Source organism: Citrus sinensis, chromosome 8 (assembly GCF_022201045.2).
Source record: "Citrus sinensis cultivar Valencia sweet orange chromosome 8, DVS_A1.0, whole genome shotgun sequence".
In the NCBI taxonomy this organism is placed as follows: Eukaryota; Viridiplantae; Streptophyta; class Magnoliopsida; order Sapindales; family Rutaceae; genus Citrus; species Citrus sinensis.
The window spans coordinates 3,087,946-3,111,570 of record NC_068563.1 but is presented as its reverse complement, the minus strand read 5'-3'; the positions used below and the strand labels follow the sequence as shown (position 1 = coordinate 3,111,570).

Genomic DNA, 23,625 nt, shown 5'->3' with positions numbered 1-23,625 from the left:
ACGAGGGAGGGAGGGAGTGCGCGCGTTTATATACGTGTTAGTGTTGACGTGGACCGCCAGCTGTACGCAGTTAACACACGGAGTACTGGGGGGATCTTTTTTGAGCGCACGTGGAAATTTCTTGGGGTTTCACTTTTGTGATGAAAGTGTGGTCCAGGTGATTCACAGCTGGGGCCATTTATTGCTGACATGGCTGGTGACCCGCGGGATTTCCCAAGAGTTTATTCTGAAGTTTTCAGTTTCTTCCAGGAGGATTGGATTGCACAGAGTCAATGGACGACAAGTCTATATCCTTTTCTTTCGATTTGCTGATAGCGACGCTTTCCTCCGAGCCGCCGACCCGTAGGCTAGCCTTCCCTTTTGTTTATAACCTTTTTGTAGGGTAAGCTGCCCTTGGAGGTTTGACTTTTGGCCTTTTTTACGGTTTACTGTTACCCTTTCTTTGCCCCAGGGGTTTTGACGGCGTACACTGTGGATAAGGCATCCAGCTAAATTTGTGCCATAACCGAATCAACAGTTAAAATGTATTCCACGTGAATTTCATGTTGATTTAGTATTCAGCCCAAACTTAATTGAGTACTGAATTTATATATGTGATTAAGGTATTGAATAAATTTTTTTTTTCTTTCTCTCTTTTTTTTAATTAAATAAATTTTATATTATTTTAACATAACCGCAACTCGATCTCTTACCACAAATGTTAACAGAATTTGAATTTAAATTTTCTATTTTTAACACAAGAGATTTTACCATTTTAACGAGATGGCATTCACAACTATCAAGTGAAGTTACATAATATATAATTTCAACAACTTACACAACATTATTACTCGAAATTATATATTACTAACCAACCAACAAAATGGAAAAATGATTTTAATAAGACGGAAGTCTCAATCTATAAAACGCCAATCCTTACTCCTAGTTGTCCCTTAAATTCAGATAACTATCAGTTATGCCTAATGGATATTTTTTGTTTTTGTTTTTTAAGTTAAATTAGTAACATTTCTTAATATACAAGGAAATAAAAAAATTTTAAACTACACTTAGAAAACCGGTAAGGGATGCATAACCGTCCATTTCAATGGGATAAATTTTAAATTTCTTCTCATAAAATGATTATTTTCAAAATACTCCCTAAACTATGTAAACTTCAACTTATCTCCCTTTTGTTCAAAGGTAAATTTTAAATTATTTTCCATGAATTGACTATTATGAAATCACCTCCCATATTTTTTAAAACCTGAAGTTATTATCATATTTGTTCAAAAGATGGGGTCCAGCAGTTACGTTGCAACAGTTGTACCGTATCCTAACTTTTGTTTTTTATGATTTAAATATCATTGAGCACCCTGCACTCCTTTCATTTATAATTTATTCATAAATCTTAAAAAGACAAAATTACCCTTCTTGACAAAGGTTGAAGAAAATGGATAACGCGCAAGAGTTAGGCATTTTGGGGTCATGAAAAGCCGTGGCAACAATCCCTCTCCTGGCCGTCGTCGACCGTAAAGGAGTCTTGGGTGAGGGATGGAAGCCGATAGAAGACCCCAAGGAGCCGCATGTGAGAGAGATCGGGCAGTTTGCGGTGACGAAGTACAACAAATAGTCAAAGAATGAGTTGAGTTTGGGAGCACGGAGTAGGGCGAGACTGAGGTGGTTTCCGACACCAATTACCGACGGATCTTGGTTGTCAAGGACGGAACTTCGACAATTGTTGAGGCTTACATCTCTCCTGTGGCTGGGAAATATGTTGACTCTGAAACTTCCCAACAATCTGAGCAGCATGGCATCTTCTCTGGGCAAGTTATGACAGCTGTTAAAGATGCATGTAGACAAGCTGTGCTCAAGAAGAAACCCCGACTTGTTGAAGCCATGTATTTTTGTGAGTTGAACACACCGGTTGATTCTTTGAGTAAAATGTATGGAGTGATTTCCTGAAGGCGGGCCCAGGTGCTGAAGGAGGGAATGCAGGAAGGTTCTGCACTTTTCACGGTTCATGCTTATTTGCCTGTTTCTGAAAGTTTTGGTTTTGCTGATGAGCTTAGGAAAGAAACTTCTGGTGCTGCAAGTGCTCTTCTTGCCCTTAGCCAGTTTGAAGCTGTCTTTTGCGACATTCTTACAGGAGATCCATTTTGTGTAAAATGAATTACAAGGTGTTAAGTTAGAATTGATATAATTATGATAGTTTGGAATGTTTGGTATAAAGAAGTAAAGCCTTTGGAAGTTGTGATTGCTGCACTGGTTTTGTTTTGTACCCAACACGAAGAGAGTATTTTATATGTAAGTTATCAACATCAAGGAGAAGAAGCCCCATGTAAGATATCGTTCAAATGTAATCACTTTAAGGAGTTTGTAGAAACTAACAATAAACTCTTTTAACTTAAACCATACCATGATGAAATGTCAAGTTTTGAAAGAATATGAATGAAGCCTTTTAAACTCGGAATTTGCTGAGTTGGTGAAACAAGAATCAAAAGAGTCAGAGTCGTGTTCTTATGTTTTATTGGTATTAGTATTGGTATTGTTGTATTGTTCATGAACCATTGAGAGAATAAAGGTGATGGGTGAGTCTTTGAGATTTTTTCTTTCTTTCTTTTTTAATCGTTACTAACTGATGATGATGGAGATGAAGGTGAGAGGAACAAGCAAAAAATTTTAAAATTTTATTTTTAATTTATAAATTTAGGGGTATTGTTGTCTTTCCATCAATGCTAGTATTGGATGTAAACAAATAAGTACTTTAACATTTATAAAAATAATAAATAAAAAGAGTGTAAGGTGCTAAATAAAATTTTAATAATATATGTAAATATAAAGTATTATAATATTTCTTAATATCTTATGAATAAAATGGAGTAAAAGGTATTCTGTCAAATTTGACATCCTTTAAATCACAAAAGATAAAAAGTAAGGTACTTTCAACTGTTGCAACATAGCTTAACCCCAAAAGATGAGAAAAAAAATGGAGGGTGGTTTGATTTTTTTTTTTTTAAATGTCTTCTTAACAAAAAAAAGGGGGGGGGGAGAATAAATTGATGTTTTCACCAAAGAAGTAATTCTAAATTAACCTTACTCAAAAGAAAAGGAAAAATGGAGTGAATTTATGAAGTATCTTTTCATCTTCTCTATAAGAAAATGAGGAATAAATTAAAATTTACAATAATTTAAAAAATATTTTGAAGATTGTCATTTAGAAATTAACCCTTTTTCAATATGTATTCTCCTTTCAAAATTCTAATCAATTGAGCACGAGAGAGATGGACATTCTTTTATTTATTTATTAAAGAAAATTTCAATTTCAAATTTAAAAGAAAAAAAAAAGAAAAAAGAACTAGTTGCTGAAAGAAGTTGGAAGTACGTACATAACTTTGGATGAATGAAAGTCTCACCATCATCAATCAATTTTAGGGCGTTTGACCGCTTCTTCAGGACCTTAGGAGGCATTGTGATGATTGAGACTTACAAAGTGGAGTTTGTTTCGATACGGAAAGGTGACAGATACGGGTGTGAATTTGAAATCCCAAATATTATGGAGAAACCGTGGGACAACTCACAATACTTCATGAAGGTCAAAACAGGATTTTGGTCAACGAGAAACAAACTAATAGATAATAAGTATGAACACATGCATCAAGAAACACCTGTAACGTAAGCATTGGAGGGTCAACGGGGAGCTTAGGATGTTACTTAAAACCGAAACCACTTAAATGGACGGCGTCGAAACAGTCAATAGAATGCCAATTTGAGCCAGACCCGGATTATATATATATATATATATATATATATATATATATGAATGCACACCGTGACTTTTCTTTTAAATGATGAGATTATAGTGACATAGGCACGAATATAATAAAAATGAGGGAGTCAATTAAGTACTACAATAAGTTTTAAAGTCGGACCGATGCCTCACTTACTTTGCAAACTCTGCTTACTGAATAATAATAATAATAATAATAATAAAACCTCTTAACTTAAAAAAAAAAATTATTTCACCACTATAATTTAATGATTGTACAAAAAGATTTTTTTTTTTTTTTAATTTGACCTAGTCTTAGACTCTTCTCGATCCACTAAACTTTGTGAGTAAAGACTTTGTTCAAATCGGGGGAAAAAATGAAAAAAAAAATCTTAATATATGTTAAGACTACACAAACTATTACGTTAACCTAAAATTTTTTTATACTAAATTTCATCTCAAATAATATATCATTTATTTAGTGATTAATATTTTTTTGTAATATCTAATTGAATTAATTGTATTATCTCATTAATTAATCGATGAATTCTATATTATCTAAGGTAGTATTTGAAATAAAAAAAAAAATTAAAATGCGTACTGCTGGCTTAAAATAAATAGACAACAAATTGCACAAAACAAGGAAAGTAATAAGAAATTAAGGTAGTTGGACGCGGGAGGCATCCAAACAAAAATACAGTTGGCATTGGATTAGTGTCAAACACTGAAACTCAAAGCGCAATTACGTAACCAAATACGACAATTTTTGTGGGGAAAGCTTTATTTAACCGACCAGACCAGACCAGACCAATCAAAAGCTGATGCAACACTAATTGTCCGCTGGCAATATACCACTAATTCTAAGAAATTTCATAGTGATGTTACGCTACACGTCACCAGAACTCGGGAAATCTTTCGTCACATTGGATTGTGCTGCTAATGCTATTAAGGTTTCGCGCAGATTAATTAATAATAATTCCTCAGCCAACACCTATGTTAATTTGCTGTTTCCATATCAAACACAGGCGAAGCTAAAGAATAATTAAAAAGAAAAATTATGAGAAAAAGGTAACATTCGAACTCAAGTTCTGTGTGACTTGTTTGATTATCTGCTAAATTCTCAAATTAACTAGCTTCTTCATTGATGATAATGAGGTGAGTTTAGGGATGGTAATGGGCACCGCCCGCAGCGGGTTTGCCATTACTAAATCCAAACCCGCACAAAATTTAAATTACCAAACCCACCCGCAACCCGTAGCGGGTTTTAATTTTTTTACAAAAACCCACCCGCAGCAGATTTTAACAATTACCAAACCTGCAATGGTATCCGGCGGATTTTTTGCGGGTTTCTGTATTTAAAATCACAAATGTTTAATATATAAATTTATAATAATAACCTCAAATTCTATATAACATACTCAATTTTATATTTAAATAATGTAAATAAAAAATTAAAATTTCCACATCAATTCAATACAAATTCTCAAATTTAAGTATAAATTACACAAATCCATTTAAAAAACACAAACTAGTATCTAAAAATAATAATTACATTTCATATTATCATTTAAAATAAGCTCCAAGAGAAGATATTCATTTCATTCACCACCATAAGCACCCATCCAACACAAAACCTATAATAATAATTAAGATTAATATTTTCAAATACTAATTCGAAGGAAAATGCCTTTAGTTTTCTTTAGATTATGACTTTAGAATAGGATATAGGCCACATACACACATACACAACTTTGAGCATTTGGCTATTTGGTAATTTAATTAATGACATTATTTTCTTTATACATTTTTAGATTAAAATTAAATTAAAAATATTGCGGGTTTGGTGGATATCCATGCGGGTATCCACCGGATATAAGGTTAATACCAAATCCACCAGCATCCATGTGCGGGTTTTAATTTATAATACTAAACTCGCCCGCAACAGGTAAAATTACCCGCAACGGGCGGGTTTTGGCAAGTGGGTTTGGACAGGGTTTGCGGGTTTACGGGTACAATTGCCATCCTTAGGTGAGTTGAAGATTAAGGGTGCATTTGGAATTAAGGTACTGTACCTTTTAAACTGCAGCTACTGTAAAAAAAAATTATAATTATGAAATAAAAATTAATAATATATAATAAATATAAATTTTAAATAATAATTTTGACAAAATTATTAATAATACAATAAATTTTTCATTATATAAGTGAAAAATCATATCAACATACCTTTCAAATTACAACAGTTAGTGTTTACCAATCACTTTATTACTGTAACTTTTAAGTTATAACTGTCCAACCTCAATACCAATCGCACACTAAAACATTCATTGAAAATCTGAAAATTCCATTCATAGTATCAAAATGTAATGTTATTATGTGAAAAAACAAGTGTCAAAACACTGTGAGGAAGGAATGAATGAAATGTGCTCAAGCAAATTATAACTATTTTGTGTATCCAGAACTCGCAATCACTTTCAAGCTGCCAGAATGGCAGAATCTAACCACTAGTGAGAAAACCCCAACAACAACAGAAGCTTTTTTCATCTCTATTCCATTTCTTGATAAAAGTGCTACTACTAAAACAACGGTTTATCAGAAGAAACAAATTATACAGGAACTGCCTATTATTTGTACAGCTGAAAGAAAAGAAGACGATATATGATTGATGGTATGGGATTATCTCTACCCGGAGATGAATCGCTGAACAATTATTATGGAACAAAAATTTCACCAGCCTCGTGATATGATACCAATTAAGTGCAGAGACTAATCTACAGACGACCAAAGTAATCAATCTCCCCATGGCTGGCATCATCAGCAAGAACCAATAAGTTGGAACAAAATCTTCCACCTAATCATCATCCTCAGAATCTGCATTTGGTTGTAGACAAGTTAAGCAAGAAGCCTTAGAAAAATATCCGAGATGCCAATTGAAATGGTGCCAAACAAGGTTAAAAATGATGTGGCACTATGCGAAAAATTACATGCTAGAAAAGGTTGTGAGAATATATTACATTTGGTATGCACTATGTGTATGCAAAGGGTTGAAGGAACAAGGACCACGGGCAACCACACCCATGGACTCTCAGAGTCCAAAAGAAAGTCCAATCTGTAATCTGTCAGTCCAGTTTTCTCCAAAAAGTAGGCCCCACAAACTCTACTTGAAAGGAATAGAAGAAGAACTTGAAAAAATTAACCTTCTTAAATTATAAAGAAAACATGACCTGAGGTGGGGAGAGGGGGAAGTATCGTTTCAGTTTCAGAGATATTGTTGTTCATGGGTGAAATTGCATAAGCAACTTATATATTGGATCATTATGGATGCACTCTCACTTGCAGGCAGGAAATTGGTCCCCTTTTCCCCCAAACTATGACATTAATGTACGTGGCAATTGCAACACAAAAATGACGGTAATAGGAATTTTCTAGCTAAATGATTATATGGGATCAAGTTTCCTGCAGACTATCAAAGCACAACCATTGATTATTTCCAAAGAGAGAAAGACTAATGAGAATAACTGATGACACTGAATGAATTAAACTAACAACGGAAACATCAAAATGCTTACCAGATCTTATATCTTCCCCCAGTTGACCACTTTTCAGCTGTCTCCATATCATTGAGAATATGAGAACCCACCAGTATATGTGGAACACAAACAGCATCAGCAACATTGTATTGAACATGTAGTAAATGAACATATCATAACTCTCTGATAGGTTCAAGTAGAACTGAAGGTCATAGCTGGAAAGTGCAAACCACAAAATCAAATAAGCCAAAGAAATTGCTAGATAACCAAATAAGGTGACATCAAGTCATTTATCATGCAGGCAAACCTTGTACATTTGATGACCCAAAATGGGAAGAATATTAATCGTAGAATGACCCAAGATATTGCAAATAATCCAAAGATCACGGTTGCTCCAAGTTCATTCTCAGAATATTTAAAAACTTTGGCAGCTTCCATAAAAACATCACTTGCATCATGCAGAGCAAGAATAATAGAGCCAATCTGGAAAAACCTACAAGAAAGAAAAAAAAAAAGAAAAAACAATTACTCTCACAATATATCATTGAGTGAAATATCAACCATTTTTGCTCATCAGGTTATCCTACTATAAAACAAAAATTGATAAGGGTTGAGAAATCTGAAACTCTCAAGGGCCCAATATTCCATAACAAAAGATCTAAGTTCTATGCTATGTTAATGACTTAATGTTCACATGCTCATAATATAATCAGTAGAAATATAATCCAACTGATAGTGGAGCTCTTTACAAGGATGTTTCATTTAACATGCCGCCTCTCATCATTTAGCAGCTTGAAAACAGAATAAGGGGTCATGAATATGATACACCCAATGAAGAAGAATTAAAGTAAACATCTTTATAATATCAGTGAAACAGTAACAATTAAAATATTCCAAATAGCTTAAGAAACGACATTTGTATTCTATGTCGCATAACATAACTTATAAAGTACTAGAGATTTAAATGATTAAATGAACCCAGAATATTTAATGCCACAAATTAGAAAAGAGTTTCCCAACGGCACAAATTTAAATGATTAAATGAAGACTAGCGAGTTACAGAAAATAGTTTACATAGATCAACATCAGTAAAAGGATATATTGGTATCCATGATCTTAGCCACGATTGTGCTTAAGAAGCTGAAACAAAAGTGTATTGTCCAGAAGTCTTTAGGTCTTTTCAAGTTCAATCAGCAAATAACCCAAAAATTCAAGAGAAAATGTGCACACAATACAAACAATAACAAGATGTCAATAAACTCATCACAAAGTACAAAGTCACCAAATTTATTTTTAAGTTACCACACACCCCACCCCACCCCACCCAAAAATAAACATATTCCCAATGGATTTGAACCTTGATCTGTTATTATAAGAGAATAATAACATATAACTAACAACAAAGACGAGATGAACACTATAAAATATGTACACACCCCTGGCTCAGGTTAGACTTTTGCAAAATCCATAGTACTTATTCATTAATGAATAATGAACAAAGATCTGATGACAGGCAAGGGCCAATAATAAGGATTAAAAATAATAGGATAGAATTCCACATAAATAGGATACACAATCAGTTTAAAAACATGTGACTGCAGGCCACATATTGCGTTAATTTCAGTGTATCTAGACATATCTGATTTATTACCTAGTAAAATATGAGTATCCAATCAGGAGAACAGTAATTACATGATGAGCCATCATCACAGCGAAATCCTTCCTTCGAGTCTCCCATGTAAGAAGTGCAGCAATGCTATAGATATAGAATCCACATTGGCACATGTAATAAAGCATTATAGGAAGCCTGGAAAAAAACAAAAGACACATGTCAGTTAAGACAATAAAGAAAACAGATCAACTCTTGTTGACCACATAAATACATGAGGGCACATCCCAAAGTCACAAAATGAGACCGAAAGAAATGCATTCAATCCAATTATGAACAACTACAGAAGCGACTGTAACATTGATCATTTGTCCAGCAATTGGATGAAAAATTCCAGGCATATTTTGCACTTACTTCAACTCTTGATTTGGCCAGCCTTTGAAGTACAAGTTTGTATCTGTGAACCATGGCTCATCGCAGGCAATTTTGAGAATACAGAACTCAACAGTAGCATAGTATGTCAGCTTCCACATAGATTCTGAACATTTGCTAATTTTTGCCCTTGTAGTTTCATTTATCTTCAACTGGGGACGTCCTTTATTCAACAACCGGAGAGCTAGCCTCTACAAAGAGGCAAAGAATAATCAACTATAAAGAAAATATCGAGTGTTTTTTATAACATAAATACCGCACATAGAAAAAACAGAAGTGGTACCCCAAAAAAAAAAAAAGCAATACTTGGTATAAATTATCAGAAACAATATGTGCACAGAATCATTGCTTCTTTTGATGATCGAAACATGACTTTTTGTAGGCATCATCATGGAATATGTGGGAAGTCAATTCCGAAATAGCTAATTAATACAATGAATTTCAGATATCATATCTATGTGAAAATATACAAAATATAACAACTGCAAGCCCTTACAACAAGCTCTTCAGCACCAATACAAATTTCTCGCGACTCAAAAAAAAAAAAAAACGATGTCATCATCAAATTTAAGCTGTGACATCTTGAAGAAAATCAACTCTTCTGCCAATTTACCATGTATAGCCCAAAGATCCACTTTATCCTAGAACTCCAACCTTTGCAAAGTGTCACCTATTTTTTCCCTCTCCCTATTTCTACTCTTTAACAAAATTTCCCTATTTCTACTCTTTAACAAATTTTCCCTATTTCTACTTTTTAACAAATTTCTTCGTAATCATGAGGAAACCAACTAAAATCCAAGGGCCTGTCACTAAGCTTCCTATTGCACATTTATACACAAAAAAAAAGCACAAAATCCAATGAAAATACCCGCCACAAAACAACCCACTTCATTGCTGGTATAGATGCAAAAAAGAATAATAACATAAAGGTCAATTTTTTTTATTTTTCCTTTTATTGCAAAGAATTCAATAAAACATAACCTAATACAACTACATAACTAAAGGGATGCTCGGAACTGCTGTTTTCTGCTAAACTTTGAAAGGAAAATAGCTAAAGTGTTTGTTAAATGCACACTTTTACTCAATTTTACTTGGAAGCTAATGACCTCCAACTATCTAACCACTCCTACTTTGAAAGCCAGTCATTCCATTCTACATCGCAACTGTAAACTAAATGCCAAAAAACCTCAATCTCTTTGAAATTGAGGTGCGATTGGCTTTCAAATCCCACAATTGTAGGATGGAATCACCATATGTCAACAGTAAGTTGGAGAGCAAGTTGTAGAGATTAGCTTCCACACTTTTACCAAACACGTTTTAGCTGACGCGCATAAAAAGCCGAAGCACATCCATCAACTAACATATACTAAATCTACTTGATTGTTCTCAAATTTCCAGCTAAAACCACATAAAGTTCTAAAGTTTCCTTCGATTCTTCTTGATTTTCCAGCAACCAAACAGACAAAATACTAAATCATAGCAGTTAACGCAACACGAAGCCAAATTGACGTCAAATTATCAACAAAAAATGACGATAATAATATTAACAAACGAAACCTAAAATATACATTTGTTACAAGAAATCTAATATAATAAAACAACACAAAGAAGCAACAAAATCTTACTCGAAAGATGAATCTATCCAAAAAGAACCTGGCGACGAGGAAGCCGGGAGCGAAGAGTAAAGGGACGACGAAATGCCACGCGTCCGGCTGTATACTCTCACTACGGATCGGGTCCATGCGCGATTTTCGAGTCAATATTCAGAACGACAAAAGTTAAACTAAAAACAAATCCAATTAATCGTCGCCGAAAATGAAAACAACCGCATTTTAATTTTCGAGCTAATTTTGCGCAAAAGAAGAGTTTAATTTGTTGAAAAAAAGGGGAAGAAAGAAAGAAGAGAATTTTGATTCTTTGAGCCGTTGTTTCACAAATTTAACAAACGAAATCCGAATTTATTATTTTCGAGGCTTAAGGTGCGAAAAGAGAGGGAGAGAGGGTTTGCGGCCCCAAATAGTGAGCCCAAATTTTTTCTTGACACGTGGCCAAGTGGGCCCCGCCTAAGCGGCTGTAGGTTCTATAAAATATTACAACGAATTTTAACCGTAATCTAATAGATTAAAACAAAAATAAATAAATAAATAAATAAAAGGGGTTTAGTTTTAAAATTAATTTTCTTTTTCCCCTTGTCCGTCGAGAAATTTTACGAACTAAATCAATTGTGAAGTGACACCTACAACATTCATTTGATGATAGGGGTGCTTGTTAGAAATAATTCATTTGATATGGATAAGTACTTGCCACATAAATGAAAGTACTATACCATTATATATGAACATTGAAGTGGTATTTATTTGAAAAAAATATTACTAACTGAGAAGTATTAAAGTAGGTCATTCATATAGTGGGAAGCACTAATTGAGTGAGACTACAAGAATACTCGATCCTAAAAATTTAATATTAACACGGATTAGTTAATTACATAACATAAAAAAAATATTTTTTAGTCTATTAATTAAACATGCGAAATAAAAACCGTACTAATTATCTAATCACGTTCTGCTTAGAGGAAGCATGGTACTAACATACATTACGACATAACCAATCAAAGCTTGGTTTTATCATATCTTTACAGAGGGAAAAATGAGAGAAAAGAAAAGGGGCCTTAAAATCTTAATCATTATACTTGATAGATAAGATAATATTGTATTACGTATGTAGTATTTAGACCTTTGCTTGTGTGGTCAGGAAACTCGAGCACAGCAACGGAGACTTGGTTCCAAATTCATTTTTGAGGATCAGCTTCTCTGGTTGCTGTCTCAGAGCCATTTGCTTGCATTTCATTGAATGGAGGAGTCAGATAAGAAGAGCTGTGGTTGGTACCGGTGCCATAATTTGATTAAGTGTGCTGCATGTTACTCATCAACATTTGTCTTTGCTTATAATTTTTTTTTTTTATAGCTATTAGCATCAACGGAGACGGCTCCACGTGGGTAGTAGTAACCTTTACAGAACAGCATTCCTTTGTAACCTTTACAGCAAATACAATTAAATAAATGATAATTGTTGAGATCTGGCAGTAAACTACCTGCCAAAATGATAAGTGGGGGTGGTGTAATAAAAACGACGTGAGTTTTACATCAATTAAGATTCGGATAATCTATAATTTTATCTTCTGTGAGCGATGTCACAGCTTATTTCTATCTCTATCTCTATCTCTTTGGATCAAGCTTCTAGTTCCTTTCGCTTCTGGAGCTGGGCTGGACTTTTCTGCGCCATCTTCAACATAGCCCATGATCTTGCACCTAGTCCATGGACTTGTGTTTTATTGTAGGACTACTGGGCTGCGCTGTACGATAGTGGTTCAGCTGCAACCTTTTTATGAGTTTTATGGGCTCTGCTGCAAGACTAATAGTCCTGTCGCAGGTTTTATGATTCATGGTTCTTGCCCTCTCTTTTTGACTTTTCATGACCCTGCTGCATGATTCACAACACAAGCATTTAGTCTTTAAACTTCTGATTCATGGACTATGTAGAAAATGGTGCAGAAAAGTCCAAATCACCACAGCCAGTCAGCCCAAAAGTAAAATTCAATGGGCATATATTGGGCTCGTGTTGGACCGTTACAGGCAGCTCTTTCTAGTTGCAATCCAGGACGGGCCCAGTCAGGCCCAAGTCAAACAAAAGCTTTACTATCAACACACGCAATGGGAATTAAGCGCAAGATTGGCCTACTTGATAACGCATTACTTACCCCGAAAGTCAACATCATTTGAAGCAATTTTAGTAGGTGAAAATGACCCCGTTGGTTCTATAATAGGAAATTTTGTTTTTCGTTTTAACTTCAAACATTGGCCAGTCGGTCTTGAAGCTTCATGATCCTGCTTAATAATTGACGTATGCAATGGTGGGGATTAGCATGTCTGCCCACAAGGTTTGAAGATTCATTTTACTTGAAAAAGATTTGACCCTTTTAAGTAATTATGTCTTAAGGTCTAATCAAGCGAGTGACTCATAATACGTCAACCTCTCATTAGACGAGCTCTTTGTCATCATTCAATAAAAAGTTGACACACGGCGAGTCGCTCTCGTGATCGCTGCTCTTGTGTGTTGTATTAAAATCAATAAATCACGTTTTTAATCTTGGCATCACTTGTTTAAAATAGGTTTAGATAATTAGTTGTAATTTGTGGTTATATATAAGTATGTAACAGGCAAGAGGATATGATACACAAAACGATTAAATAGAATTATCATTGATTATTATTAATTCAAACCAATCATTTTTGTTGGTTTTACGTAGTATATATATCATTAAGGAAAAATATTCACCGTCCACTCATTTTTTTTCTAACTTTTAAAAAAATACACAATTCTTTTTTTTTTTTGCTGGAATCCACCTAAAGTTACATTTTGTTTCACTTTTCCACTTTCGTTTGGAATCCGTTAAGAAAACTAACGGAAACTTAAGAAAATGACAATTTTACCCCCAAACCAAAAATTACAATTTCACCCTAAAAATGCCAAAAATAATTAGATTTAACGATGAATATCATTATTGGTACGTTAATGAAGTACAAAAAAATCTTAACTACTTGAGATTATAACTCAATAAATAATAAAACTCTACTTATTTTAAATTCAATTTATGGTTTGTGAGATTGAACTATTTTTAATACTACTGTTATAATTTAGCATTCTAATTACAAACATATTTAAAAAAAAAAACCATGCATTTGATGGTTGTGGAATTGATTTCTTTATTGACCGATGGGGAAAATAATTAGATTGAATCTGATTATTTTTGGTAATTTTTAATGTGAAATTGTAATTTTCATTTTGGGGGTAAAATGGTCATTTTTTAAGTTTGTACTAGTTTTCTTAACGGATTCCAAACGGAAGTGGAAAAGTGAAATAAAATGTAACTTTAGGTGGATTCCAGCAAAAAAAAAAAAAAAATTGTGTTTTTTTGAAAAAGTTAGAAAAAACGGGCGGACGGTGGATATTTTTCCTATCATTAATCTCACCCGACATGATCAATCTTATACATCAATGAAGACTCATCAATATTGATTCATAAACTTCTCTTCAACGTATACTATTTCAAAAGTCTTAATCAAATCGATATATGATGACACTAATTATATTATCATTTTAATGTTCAACTGTCATTTTGTCATACTTTTAGCTATCGATCATATTTCTCGATGTCCCAAATCAAACAGAAATTTTACTATCAACACTCATAATGAGAATTAAGCACTACATTGGCCTTAAAAATGTTGAAAATCAATATCATTTGAAAGAACTAATCGATAGATAATTTTGAGCTACATATAGGGATGGAGAGAGATTTTAGCAATTTCAGTAAGTGAAAATGACCTTGTTGGTTCTATAAATGGAAATTTTCTTTTTCGTTTTAACTTTAAACATTGGCTAGTCGGTCTTTTTGGTGCTGGAAGCTTCATGATCCTGCTTAATAATTGACGTATGCAATGATGGAGATTTAGGTGTCTGCCCATAAGGTTTGAAGATTTATTTCACTTGAATAGTATTTCTAAAGTCTTAAACAAATCGATACACTAATTATGATGACACTAATTACGTTATCATTTTTGTGTTTTATTGTCTTTTTTTTTTTCATATTTTTAACTGTTGGTCACATTTCCCACTTTCAATTTTGAAAATTAGGGCAGACGCGGTTTGAGCTAATTTAATTGAAAAATCCATTTTAGATGAGTTTGAACAATTTTGAACCGATTAATTCCGATTCGATTAAAGTCTTCGAAAAAAGTGATCGAAAAAAAAATGAACAACTTGAATGATCACGTACCAAAACATTAAAAGCCCACCACATAAAAAGTTGGCCCTTTTCAAGAATTCAATCCTTGAAGGATCAATTGGTTGGAATAATGGAGGACAGAAGGGTTAGGGTTTGGTCAATTTTATGGTTTTAATGGGTTGGGGCGTGAGGTCATCACGTGCATTGCCCTACATTTTTAGATCACCCTCCCCCAGAAAGCCTTTAATTATAAGCCTTAAGAGAAGAAAAAGAAAGAAAAATCAAAGTATGGGGCCACCGGCAACCGGCCAATGGCTTCATCTTCAAAATTTGACGGTGGACGTGGGTTGGTTTAAGACTCTTATTGTGATGTCCTTAATTGGCTGCTGGTCCCTCGTGAATAAGCCAGTGCCCTCCAACTAAGGGCATTGTCGTTAAGCCAATCAGATGACCGACACGTGGCCCTTTTGAGACCACCTGCTGCTGACCCCCACGTGAGGCAATATGCACCCTCGCTCGGTAACATCCATTCACATGATCCTGACGATGGGATGTGCCGTACAATAATTGGTTCGCTGGTCAATGTTCTTATTTATTACTTAGTCCATTCTATGTCAAATTGTCAATAATTTTACGGATTATGTTTCTCATTACATTGCATTTCACTTCACATCGGATTATGAACACAACTTTAATTGTGGGATCCCAATTATATTAAATATTACTAATATCACCATTGCCATTTAGGCAAAATCAAAGATACAGAGTACAACTCCCGGAGCCAAACTGGAGTTACGACGTCGAACTTCAATTTGGGAAATTAATAATCTTTCTCGCTATATATAATACATTCGGACTTAAGAAGCAACATTACAAGATCCAAATCAATCGGTACCCAATCTCTAGGATTCCGATGAAAAAGAAAGTAGTAGGGTTAGGAGGTCGACAGATTCTTTGTGACAATTGAATTAGCAATTTCAACAAGGGACTCTCCAAAATCTAGCCGGGAGTCCTTTTTCCGGAACCGGAAATGGGCCGTATTGAATCCCATTTTGCGAGCCCACGACTTCCCATCTGCAAACCAGAGAAAAGAAAAACAGAGTTGTCAAAAATATTTAGTGGGCAAGTGTTTGATAAAATTTCTGTGCCTCTACGGAGAGAACTAGATGCCGTGGTTAGTGTAAATTTGTACCTGAATTCGGTGACTAAATGGTGGATTAAAATGAGCATCTCCAGCTTGGCGAGTTCATTTCCGGGGCAGGCGTGCACTCCAAGGCCAAAAGGCACGAACGTATTGGGTCTTGGGGCTACCTGCATCCGCCCACAACCATTAAAAATTCCGTCAACTTTTTACTTTTACTCCCCGATACTGCACACGCACGCGTGCCTCTCTGAGCCAGAGAAAAGAAAGACAAAAAGGAAAAAACACTTGACCGCGCGTGCATGTACGAGTATATTCGTCGACTGTTTTGCTTCTTCTCATAAAAGAAAACTGTGCAGGTTTTACTCGATAACTGATGTTTTCTAGCGTACCTTAAACCGCGAAGGGTCAACTTTCTGAGGTTCTGAGAAAAATTCAGAATTGTGATGGATGTTCCTGAACAATGGCATCACTTTCCAGCCTTTTGGGATGAGGAATCCTGTCGATTAAGTTAAAAAAAAATTTCTTTCTTTATCAGAATAGAAACCTCTTAAATGCTGGCAGTTATCTAGAGGAAATCAAAAGGTGCGAAGAATCTTCTGGTTCTTTTGTTTTGTTTCTTTTCTTTTTTAAAAAAAATAAATAAAAGTCACTCACCTTTGTATTCTACATCACACACGGCTTCCCTGAATGTGAAAGATATGATGCTTGCCATCCTCATACTCTCCAATATGAACTGTCATTAATTTAAAAAGAATACACATATACAAATTAGATCCTTTTATTCAGGCCGTGATGATTTCTCAATTTTCGTCACGTTTAACTACAGGAACACTGTAGAACTTACCCTATAGGTACACCGCATATTCTTTGTCTGTGCCCATGTTAAAGCCCTTTGGCCTCCGTTATTTGATTCGTGTACCAACTTTTGCTCTGCCTGCAGTAACATTAAACCAATGATTAAATTAACCACTTAAACACAATCTTATTCCCCCTTTTTTTTTAAAAGGGATGATTTGCTTACTCTTACCTTTACAGCTTCTAGAAGTTTTGGGTTATCGTGGAGGTATTTGAGAATCCAAGTTAGGACACTAGCTGTTGTGTCCTGAGCTGCAAAAAGAACTCCAATTATGTTGTCGGCAATTTGATCCTCTGTTAGAGTCCGCCCCTTCTCATCTCTGGAGTTCAAAAGACAACCCAGCAGATCCTTTTCCAGTAATCTTTTCTCCTTCCTCTCACAAATTATCTCACTTACAATCTGACTCAGCCTTTTCCTTGCCTTCATCATCACCAAACAAATTAAATTAATGAATCGGCAGTTAATAATTAGTAAAACAAATAATCAATGAACATGTTATGCAATTTGGACTAAATTAAGTTCAACAATGATTAATAGTTGATTATTATTATTACCAAGAGAGCTTTGTGGTACGCAGTCCCTGGAATGTTCGATGGAAAAGAATTGTATCCTTTATCTACTATGAGATAATTTTGCTTCAGCTTCTCTCTGTAGCTATCATCTAAATTACCAAAAATGGATAGAATGCCGACATCAAAAGAGAACTGTAGAGGATCAAGATAATAAAACCCACTGCAGGTTAGCGCATATATGATTCAAGCAAAATAAATAAATTAAAAAACCCACCAAACATTTAAAAAACAAATCCAAGCAACCCCACCACCCAAAGTCAAGGATATTATATTTAGTAAATATATATATATATAATATAGTTTTACATAAGCAACATGGGCTATACATAAGAAACATGTTTACAAATTAATAGAAGTTTAACCTTCTTCATCTCTTTAAAGGTGTTAATGACTTGTCCCACGGCGCAAGATTCCAAGGCAGAGATGGCTATAGCTTCAATATCAGGAATCAGCTTCTTAATTCTTTCAGGGGACAATGAACTTTGAACAAGCTTTCTCAAACGAGCATGGTAGCCCGCTTGGTGAAAGAACAAAGCAGAAGGGCCAATAATTTTCTCTTTGCTTTTCGGATACGTTGGCTTGAAAAAGTGAGCATGAGTTGCCAGCACAAATTTTGCAGCCTCAGGACTCGCTAGCATAACGCATGGGCAGCCAAGTATGTGTGTTTTGAATATCTCTCCATATCTACAAAATTTATGGCACCACCATTAGCAAACAAAAGGATAATATGCAGTACAATTATAATATAAAGATTTATTATAAATGGTAATTAATGATAACAAGAACCTTTTTTGCTTAGTGGCAAAGAAGACATTAGGATCTTGAGAGTAAATTTGAAGAGTTTCACCAATAAAAGGCCAACCCATTGAACCAGGAGGAAGCTTAGCACATTTTTCGGCTTCTCTTTTTAGCTTTGTTAGCAAAATATATGAAATAAGAGAAGAAAGGAGGAATAACAAGCATGCTAAGTTTGAAACTATGGACTCCATTACTTGTAGAAATGTAGCACCTCTTTCTCTTTTTTACTTTTTCTATGCTAAATCTCTCTTTGTTTAGTTAAATCAAAGGAGAAGTGGAGATCCTTTCAAAAAAAAAAAAAAAAAAAAAGGAGAAGTGGAAATAATAATGTGGGAATGATGGTTTAGATAGCGAAAGCAAGGTTTCTGTTGATGAAATGAGTGTGTGAAGAAGTGAGGTGGGTTGGTTCAATTTATATAGGAGTGAAGAGGAAGGGATACTGGATAAAGACAAATGGGATATATTTGGAAGAAGATTTTGCCATTTGTAATGTAGGGATTGCACTGCACTAAAATATTATTTATTAGTGAAAATTCATAGATATCCAAGATCCAACGTTAATATTGTGGCCCTATTGCACTTACACACAAGGTGTCTATTATAAATTAGCAAAAGCTATGCTCATGCATACATAAGCTATCTATATTTGCGTTATTCCATTCTTTCAACAAAGAAGGGGGAAAAAAAAAAGGTTTTTGACGAGACATGGCGATTTAGGAAGAATGACTAATAAAAATATTAAAAATTGTTGGAATACCTCAAAACTTACCGCGTCATAAATAATATTATATTTGATTATGTAAATTGGGTAAAGTTAGGGTCTTGTTGTGGTATGGTACCACTATAGTATGGTGACAAATGTAGACTGTGGTACCATAATTTTCCCCGTAAAGTTAACATCCGCTCAATGAATATCACATCATATAACATAATTATTGTAATATATTCTTTTCAATATAATTTGAAATGGCTGGTATTAGTAATATAAAGTTTTTGTGTACAAAAAATATTCAAAATTAGGCTATTATTTTTTACATTTTAACAGTTTTTCATTCAGAAAGTTACTGTTTACATTTTAAAAATGCAAATGTCTGTCAAGACTACTCTGTAAAAGGAAAACAAATGATGGATTAGACTCACTTTGTGGTTCAATAGTTGATTTAATATTACGATGGCTATTGTGAACTTTTAACCGACCACAAACTTAAGACAAAGAAAAGGGTTTCCAATAAGACTAATTCAAATTGACTTGTTAACCTCCGATCAAGCACTGATAAAGAGTTATAATTAAATGCTTGTTTCCTTTGACTTCTTACTGATAAATTTTACATGGTATTGCTTGCTATCAAGAGTTTATGATTCACAATGATGATTTTGTATTTTTCTTTTGAAATTAGAAGCAACATTAACTTGACACAACTTATCCTATCGAGGTGAGATGGTGACTAACTAGATTAATTTCCTTAAGACTATAATTTTAAAAAAGAAAAAAAATTAACAATTGTTTATTGCTCCGTTTGAAATATCTAGTAGAAATGTGATCTAAATTTTGTATATACCATTAATAACTTTGCCTTCTCATATCCAATGAAATACAATTGCCATTAATGTTTTAATTGTGCATAGTTTATAAATTAATTTTGGACATAGATCATTACATTAATTCACAACCAAAATGAAACCCGATTTTAATGCTCAAATTTTAATTGCAACTTGAATAAAATTTTCACATGCCTAGATTCCAAAGAGAATCCCCCACATGGTTTTAGTTGAATATTTTTCTTCAAATTTCAAATATTTCTTTATCTACCAAAAAGGGGAAAAGAAAAAATATTTTCATCTAATTTTTCTGACCTACCATACTTCTATGGTAATAGTGGTCCATATTAATAAGATTCTACATGTTTATTAATCCTGTCCATGTTAACATATTTATAACATAATGGTAGATATGATATTTATAAATCATGTTTTTAATGTTTATTTTTTGGAATGTCCGCAAGTGATGTAACTCAAGGATTTGATATAGATTGATGTATTGAGTTCATATCATGTCTTATTCATGTTGTGTTAAATCATAAATTTTACATATTTATTAATCGTATAAAAAATTTCAAACTCTTACTCAACTCAAATAATCAAAGAGTCATTCGTTTAACATACTTTTAATAAAGCCAAGCCATGGATAAAATTGCCCAAGTGAATTTTACTCCCACAAGACTTAGATCACAAAGGAATTTTGATCAAATATTCAAATACTAGCCAAAAGGCCAAGCCACGGATATTGGTTCTAGCTATGTATCAACTTTATATTCTCTCTAAGAAATTAAAGTTCAATATTCCGTTACCTACATATGGCTGGTGAAATATTTCAAATAAATAATACATTGAATAGCATATATTCAAGTTAGATAGTCACAAGATACTTATTTCACCCACTATGTTTGTCTCTAAAAAGGTCTTTTAATGAGATCAATTCGTGACCAAAAGAGTAAGTGAGCTGGTGAGAATCATGCTGATGTAGAAGAACCATTTAGAAAGCAAATATTGATTCATATGTGTAAGTTTTTTCTTTATTCTTTATTAACATGACACCAAAAAAAAAAAAAAATTCTCTTTATTCATCACCACATAATGAGGCCGCATAATTTTCGTAACGTGACAGTTGAGTATTTAGGTTTGATTGCTTGTAAACTGTTCAGGGTTCGAATTTCCCAAGCTGAATGACGTGGGGTCAATGGTAACTTAAATCTTCAAATAAACCCATCAAATGGTTAGGGGTGAAAGTGAAAAGAAAAAATATCAGTGGGCAGTTTCTGTCATTTCGTAATCTTTCAAGCCTTTAGTATGAGGCGAAACTCTTTCGGCCGGCGCACCTTCATGTGCTCCCGGGGACCCACTGATAACGATGCGTGCATTCAAATCCGCTCTGATCTTCAAATTCCCCAGATCGTATGGCCAGACCAGACCGTCTTGTCCAATCTCAGAGGGCCCCACGATGTTGTGTACGGACACTGTGAGCATATGCAGACGTGGAACTTTCAAGAGCACGGGGGCCCCGTATGGCCTTCGAAATTTGGGGTAAAATGAAACGACGTTGGGCGACAATAGGGCTGGCCAGGAGCAGACACGTGTCGAAGTCCTGGTAGTTGAGTAGAAACGACCGGTGCCGTTAGCCGTCTGATGTGTGGACATGTCGCCGACCATATGCTGGCAGGTAATATTTTGACCTGACAATGATATATGGGTAAATTATCCAAATAAATGTAAGCCCATATAAACTATCCAATTTTAGAAAATGTTATGGTAAATTCTTCAGAATTGGATTCGGTTCTATTCTGATTTCTGTGTTGACTTTTTAAAAAATAATGCTTGATATTTATTAGATATAAATAGATAGATAATTAAATATTAACCGTATAATTTTACAATTACATGTGTAATTTTATAAATACATGTGTGACAAAAAATTATAAACAAGTAAATATAACATTAAATCTAATTTCAAATGTCTCTTCATATTGTTTTGGGTCATGTTAGGCCAAATAATTTCTGTTAAAATCGTACTCATAATTGAAGTTGGATAATAGGTCTAAGTTCAATTTAATAACAGGCATAGTAGGGTTTGGTAGAAAATGATTTATCTTTAAGTAGAAAACTAATTCTAGGTTGACATACATAACTAAAGCCTAATTAAATCTACAGACCAAATTTTTTCTCTTATTGTTACAAGTTGCTAAAATAGTTAAATATCTTATCAAATTGGTAGTCTTTTCTCTCTTTATTCTAATAAAAGGATATTTCTCCATTTTTAATTACAGAAAATGAAATCTGACTTACTATAACTTGACTAAAAACCATAAAACTTTGAATGATAGACTTAGTTGATTTTGAGATTCGAATAGGATATGCATTCATTTTAATCTTTGTTTGTTGCACTACTCTTCTATATTTTGTTTGCAAAATTAAAAAAAAAATGTTTGTGTCATGAGCCAACTCAGACCTAACAAGATATTGTCCGCTTTTGGCCTTAACAATGCCTGCATGGTTTTGTTCCTATGGCGCTCATATATCCCAAAACGCATTTTTCCAATTAACGTATGGATTATTCCTTAAAACCCAGCATCTCTCCTGTATTTTGCCGATGTAGGATTCGCCTAGGGACTCAGCATTAGGGACTCAGCGTCCTCCCTGAAGTTTGCCCCTTCATCGCTCAAGAGGACACGTAGAGTCGCTCTGATACCATCTGTCATGACCCAACCTGGACCTGACAAGATATTGTCCGCTTTCGGCCTTAATAAGGCCTGCACAATTTTGTTCCTGGGGCACTCATACATCTCAAAACGTGTCTTACCAATTAACATATGGATCATCTCTTATAAATCCAACATCTTTCCCGTACTTTGCCGATGTGAGATTTGCCTAGGGTGTTACAGTTTGAGCTCTCGATAAATCATCCTTCATTGAATTACTTCATATTGATCCCATTAGTACCAATATACTATTAGTATTGACGATCATATGATTACTATCAAAGAAACATTGCAGTATCTTTGTAAATTTAGTAAGCATAAATAGGCATAGTTTCTTCCTTTTTAGTTTTAATTGGTGAGGTTTTCTTCCATCAAATACATGTCTAATTTTACAAGGTATTAGAGCTATGGATGACGGTTAGTCATCAAAGAAAGTTGAAATTTTTTTCAAACAAAAAGATGATGTTTTCTCTATACATCATTCAGATAGTCCAACAATCGTATTAATCTCGCCTTTACTCACTGGTGATAACTATGGTACATGGGTAAGAGTGATGACGATGGCTTTACGAGCGAATAACAAACTAGGTTTTGTTAATGGGATTATCACCAAACCGGATGATGATGATGGTGGTAAATGGCAACGTTGTAATGATCTTGTTGGATCATGAGTGCTGAACTCTATTTTGAGTGAACTTGTAGGAACTGTGTTGTATGCATAATCTACTAGAGGAGTATGGCAGGATCTGTAGGAACGTTTTCAACATAATAATGCATAAAAAATCTATGAACTCAATCAAGCCATCTCTACTTTACGACCAGGTGATGTTTCTGTCTTCCTTTATTATCCTATAATAAAAGAACTTTGGGATGAATTAAATTCATTACAACCTGTAGAGCC

At 34.1% G+C, this 23,625-nt stretch overlaps 2 protein-coding genes across 2 annotated transcripts; both read right to left on the bottom strand.

Annotated features, from left to right (window-relative positions):
• Positions 1 to 6,269: 6,269 nt before the first annotated feature.
• Positions 6,270 to 11,265, bottom strand: LOC102616134 (ceramide synthase LOH2). The gene is made up of 6 exons (XM_006487042.4): positions 10,942 to 11,265; positions 9,299 to 9,507; positions 8,927 to 9,082; positions 7,583 to 7,768; positions 7,315 to 7,490; positions 6,270 to 6,616 (listed from the first exon to the last, which is right to left on the bottom strand). Exons 1-6 carry the CDS (start codon positions 11,056 to 11,058, stop codon positions 6,597 to 6,599), a joined length of 864 nt encoding a protein of 287 aa, XP_006487105.2. The 5' UTR covers positions 11,059 to 11,265; the 3' UTR covers positions 6,270 to 6,596.
• Positions 11,266 to 16,025: 4,760 nt separating this feature from the next.
• On the bottom strand, positions 16,026 to 18,683 carry CYP707A3 (abscisic acid 8'-hydroxylase 4-like). Its single transcript, NM_001288904.1, is given in 9 exon segments — positions 16,026 to 16,175; positions 16,294 to 16,412; positions 16,635 to 16,741; positions 16,900 to 16,978; positions 17,090 to 17,179; positions 17,273 to 17,521; positions 17,656 to 17,805; positions 18,036 to 18,357; positions 18,460 to 18,683. Coding segments are annotated over 9 exon segments (1,416 nt in total). The 5' UTR covers positions 18,663 to 18,683; the 3' UTR covers positions 16,026 to 16,078.
• Between the last annotated feature and the right edge of the window lie 4,942 nt (positions 18,684 to 23,625).

Excerpts from the sequence above, each read along its gene's own strand:
- LOC102616134 (XM_006487042.4), bottom strand. The coding sequence starts at position 11,058 with ATGGACCCGATCCGTAGTGAGAGTATACAGCCGGACGCGTGGCATTTC. Across the intron at positions 7,769-8,926 it reads GGATACTCATATTTTACTAG|GTTTTTCCAGATTGGCTCTA; the intron begins GTAATAAATCAG and ends TCTTTCTTGTAG. Across the intron at positions 6,617-7,314 it reads GGGGGAAGATATAAGATCTG|ATTCTGAGGATGATGATTAG; the intron begins GTAAGCATTTTG and ends AACCAAATGCAG.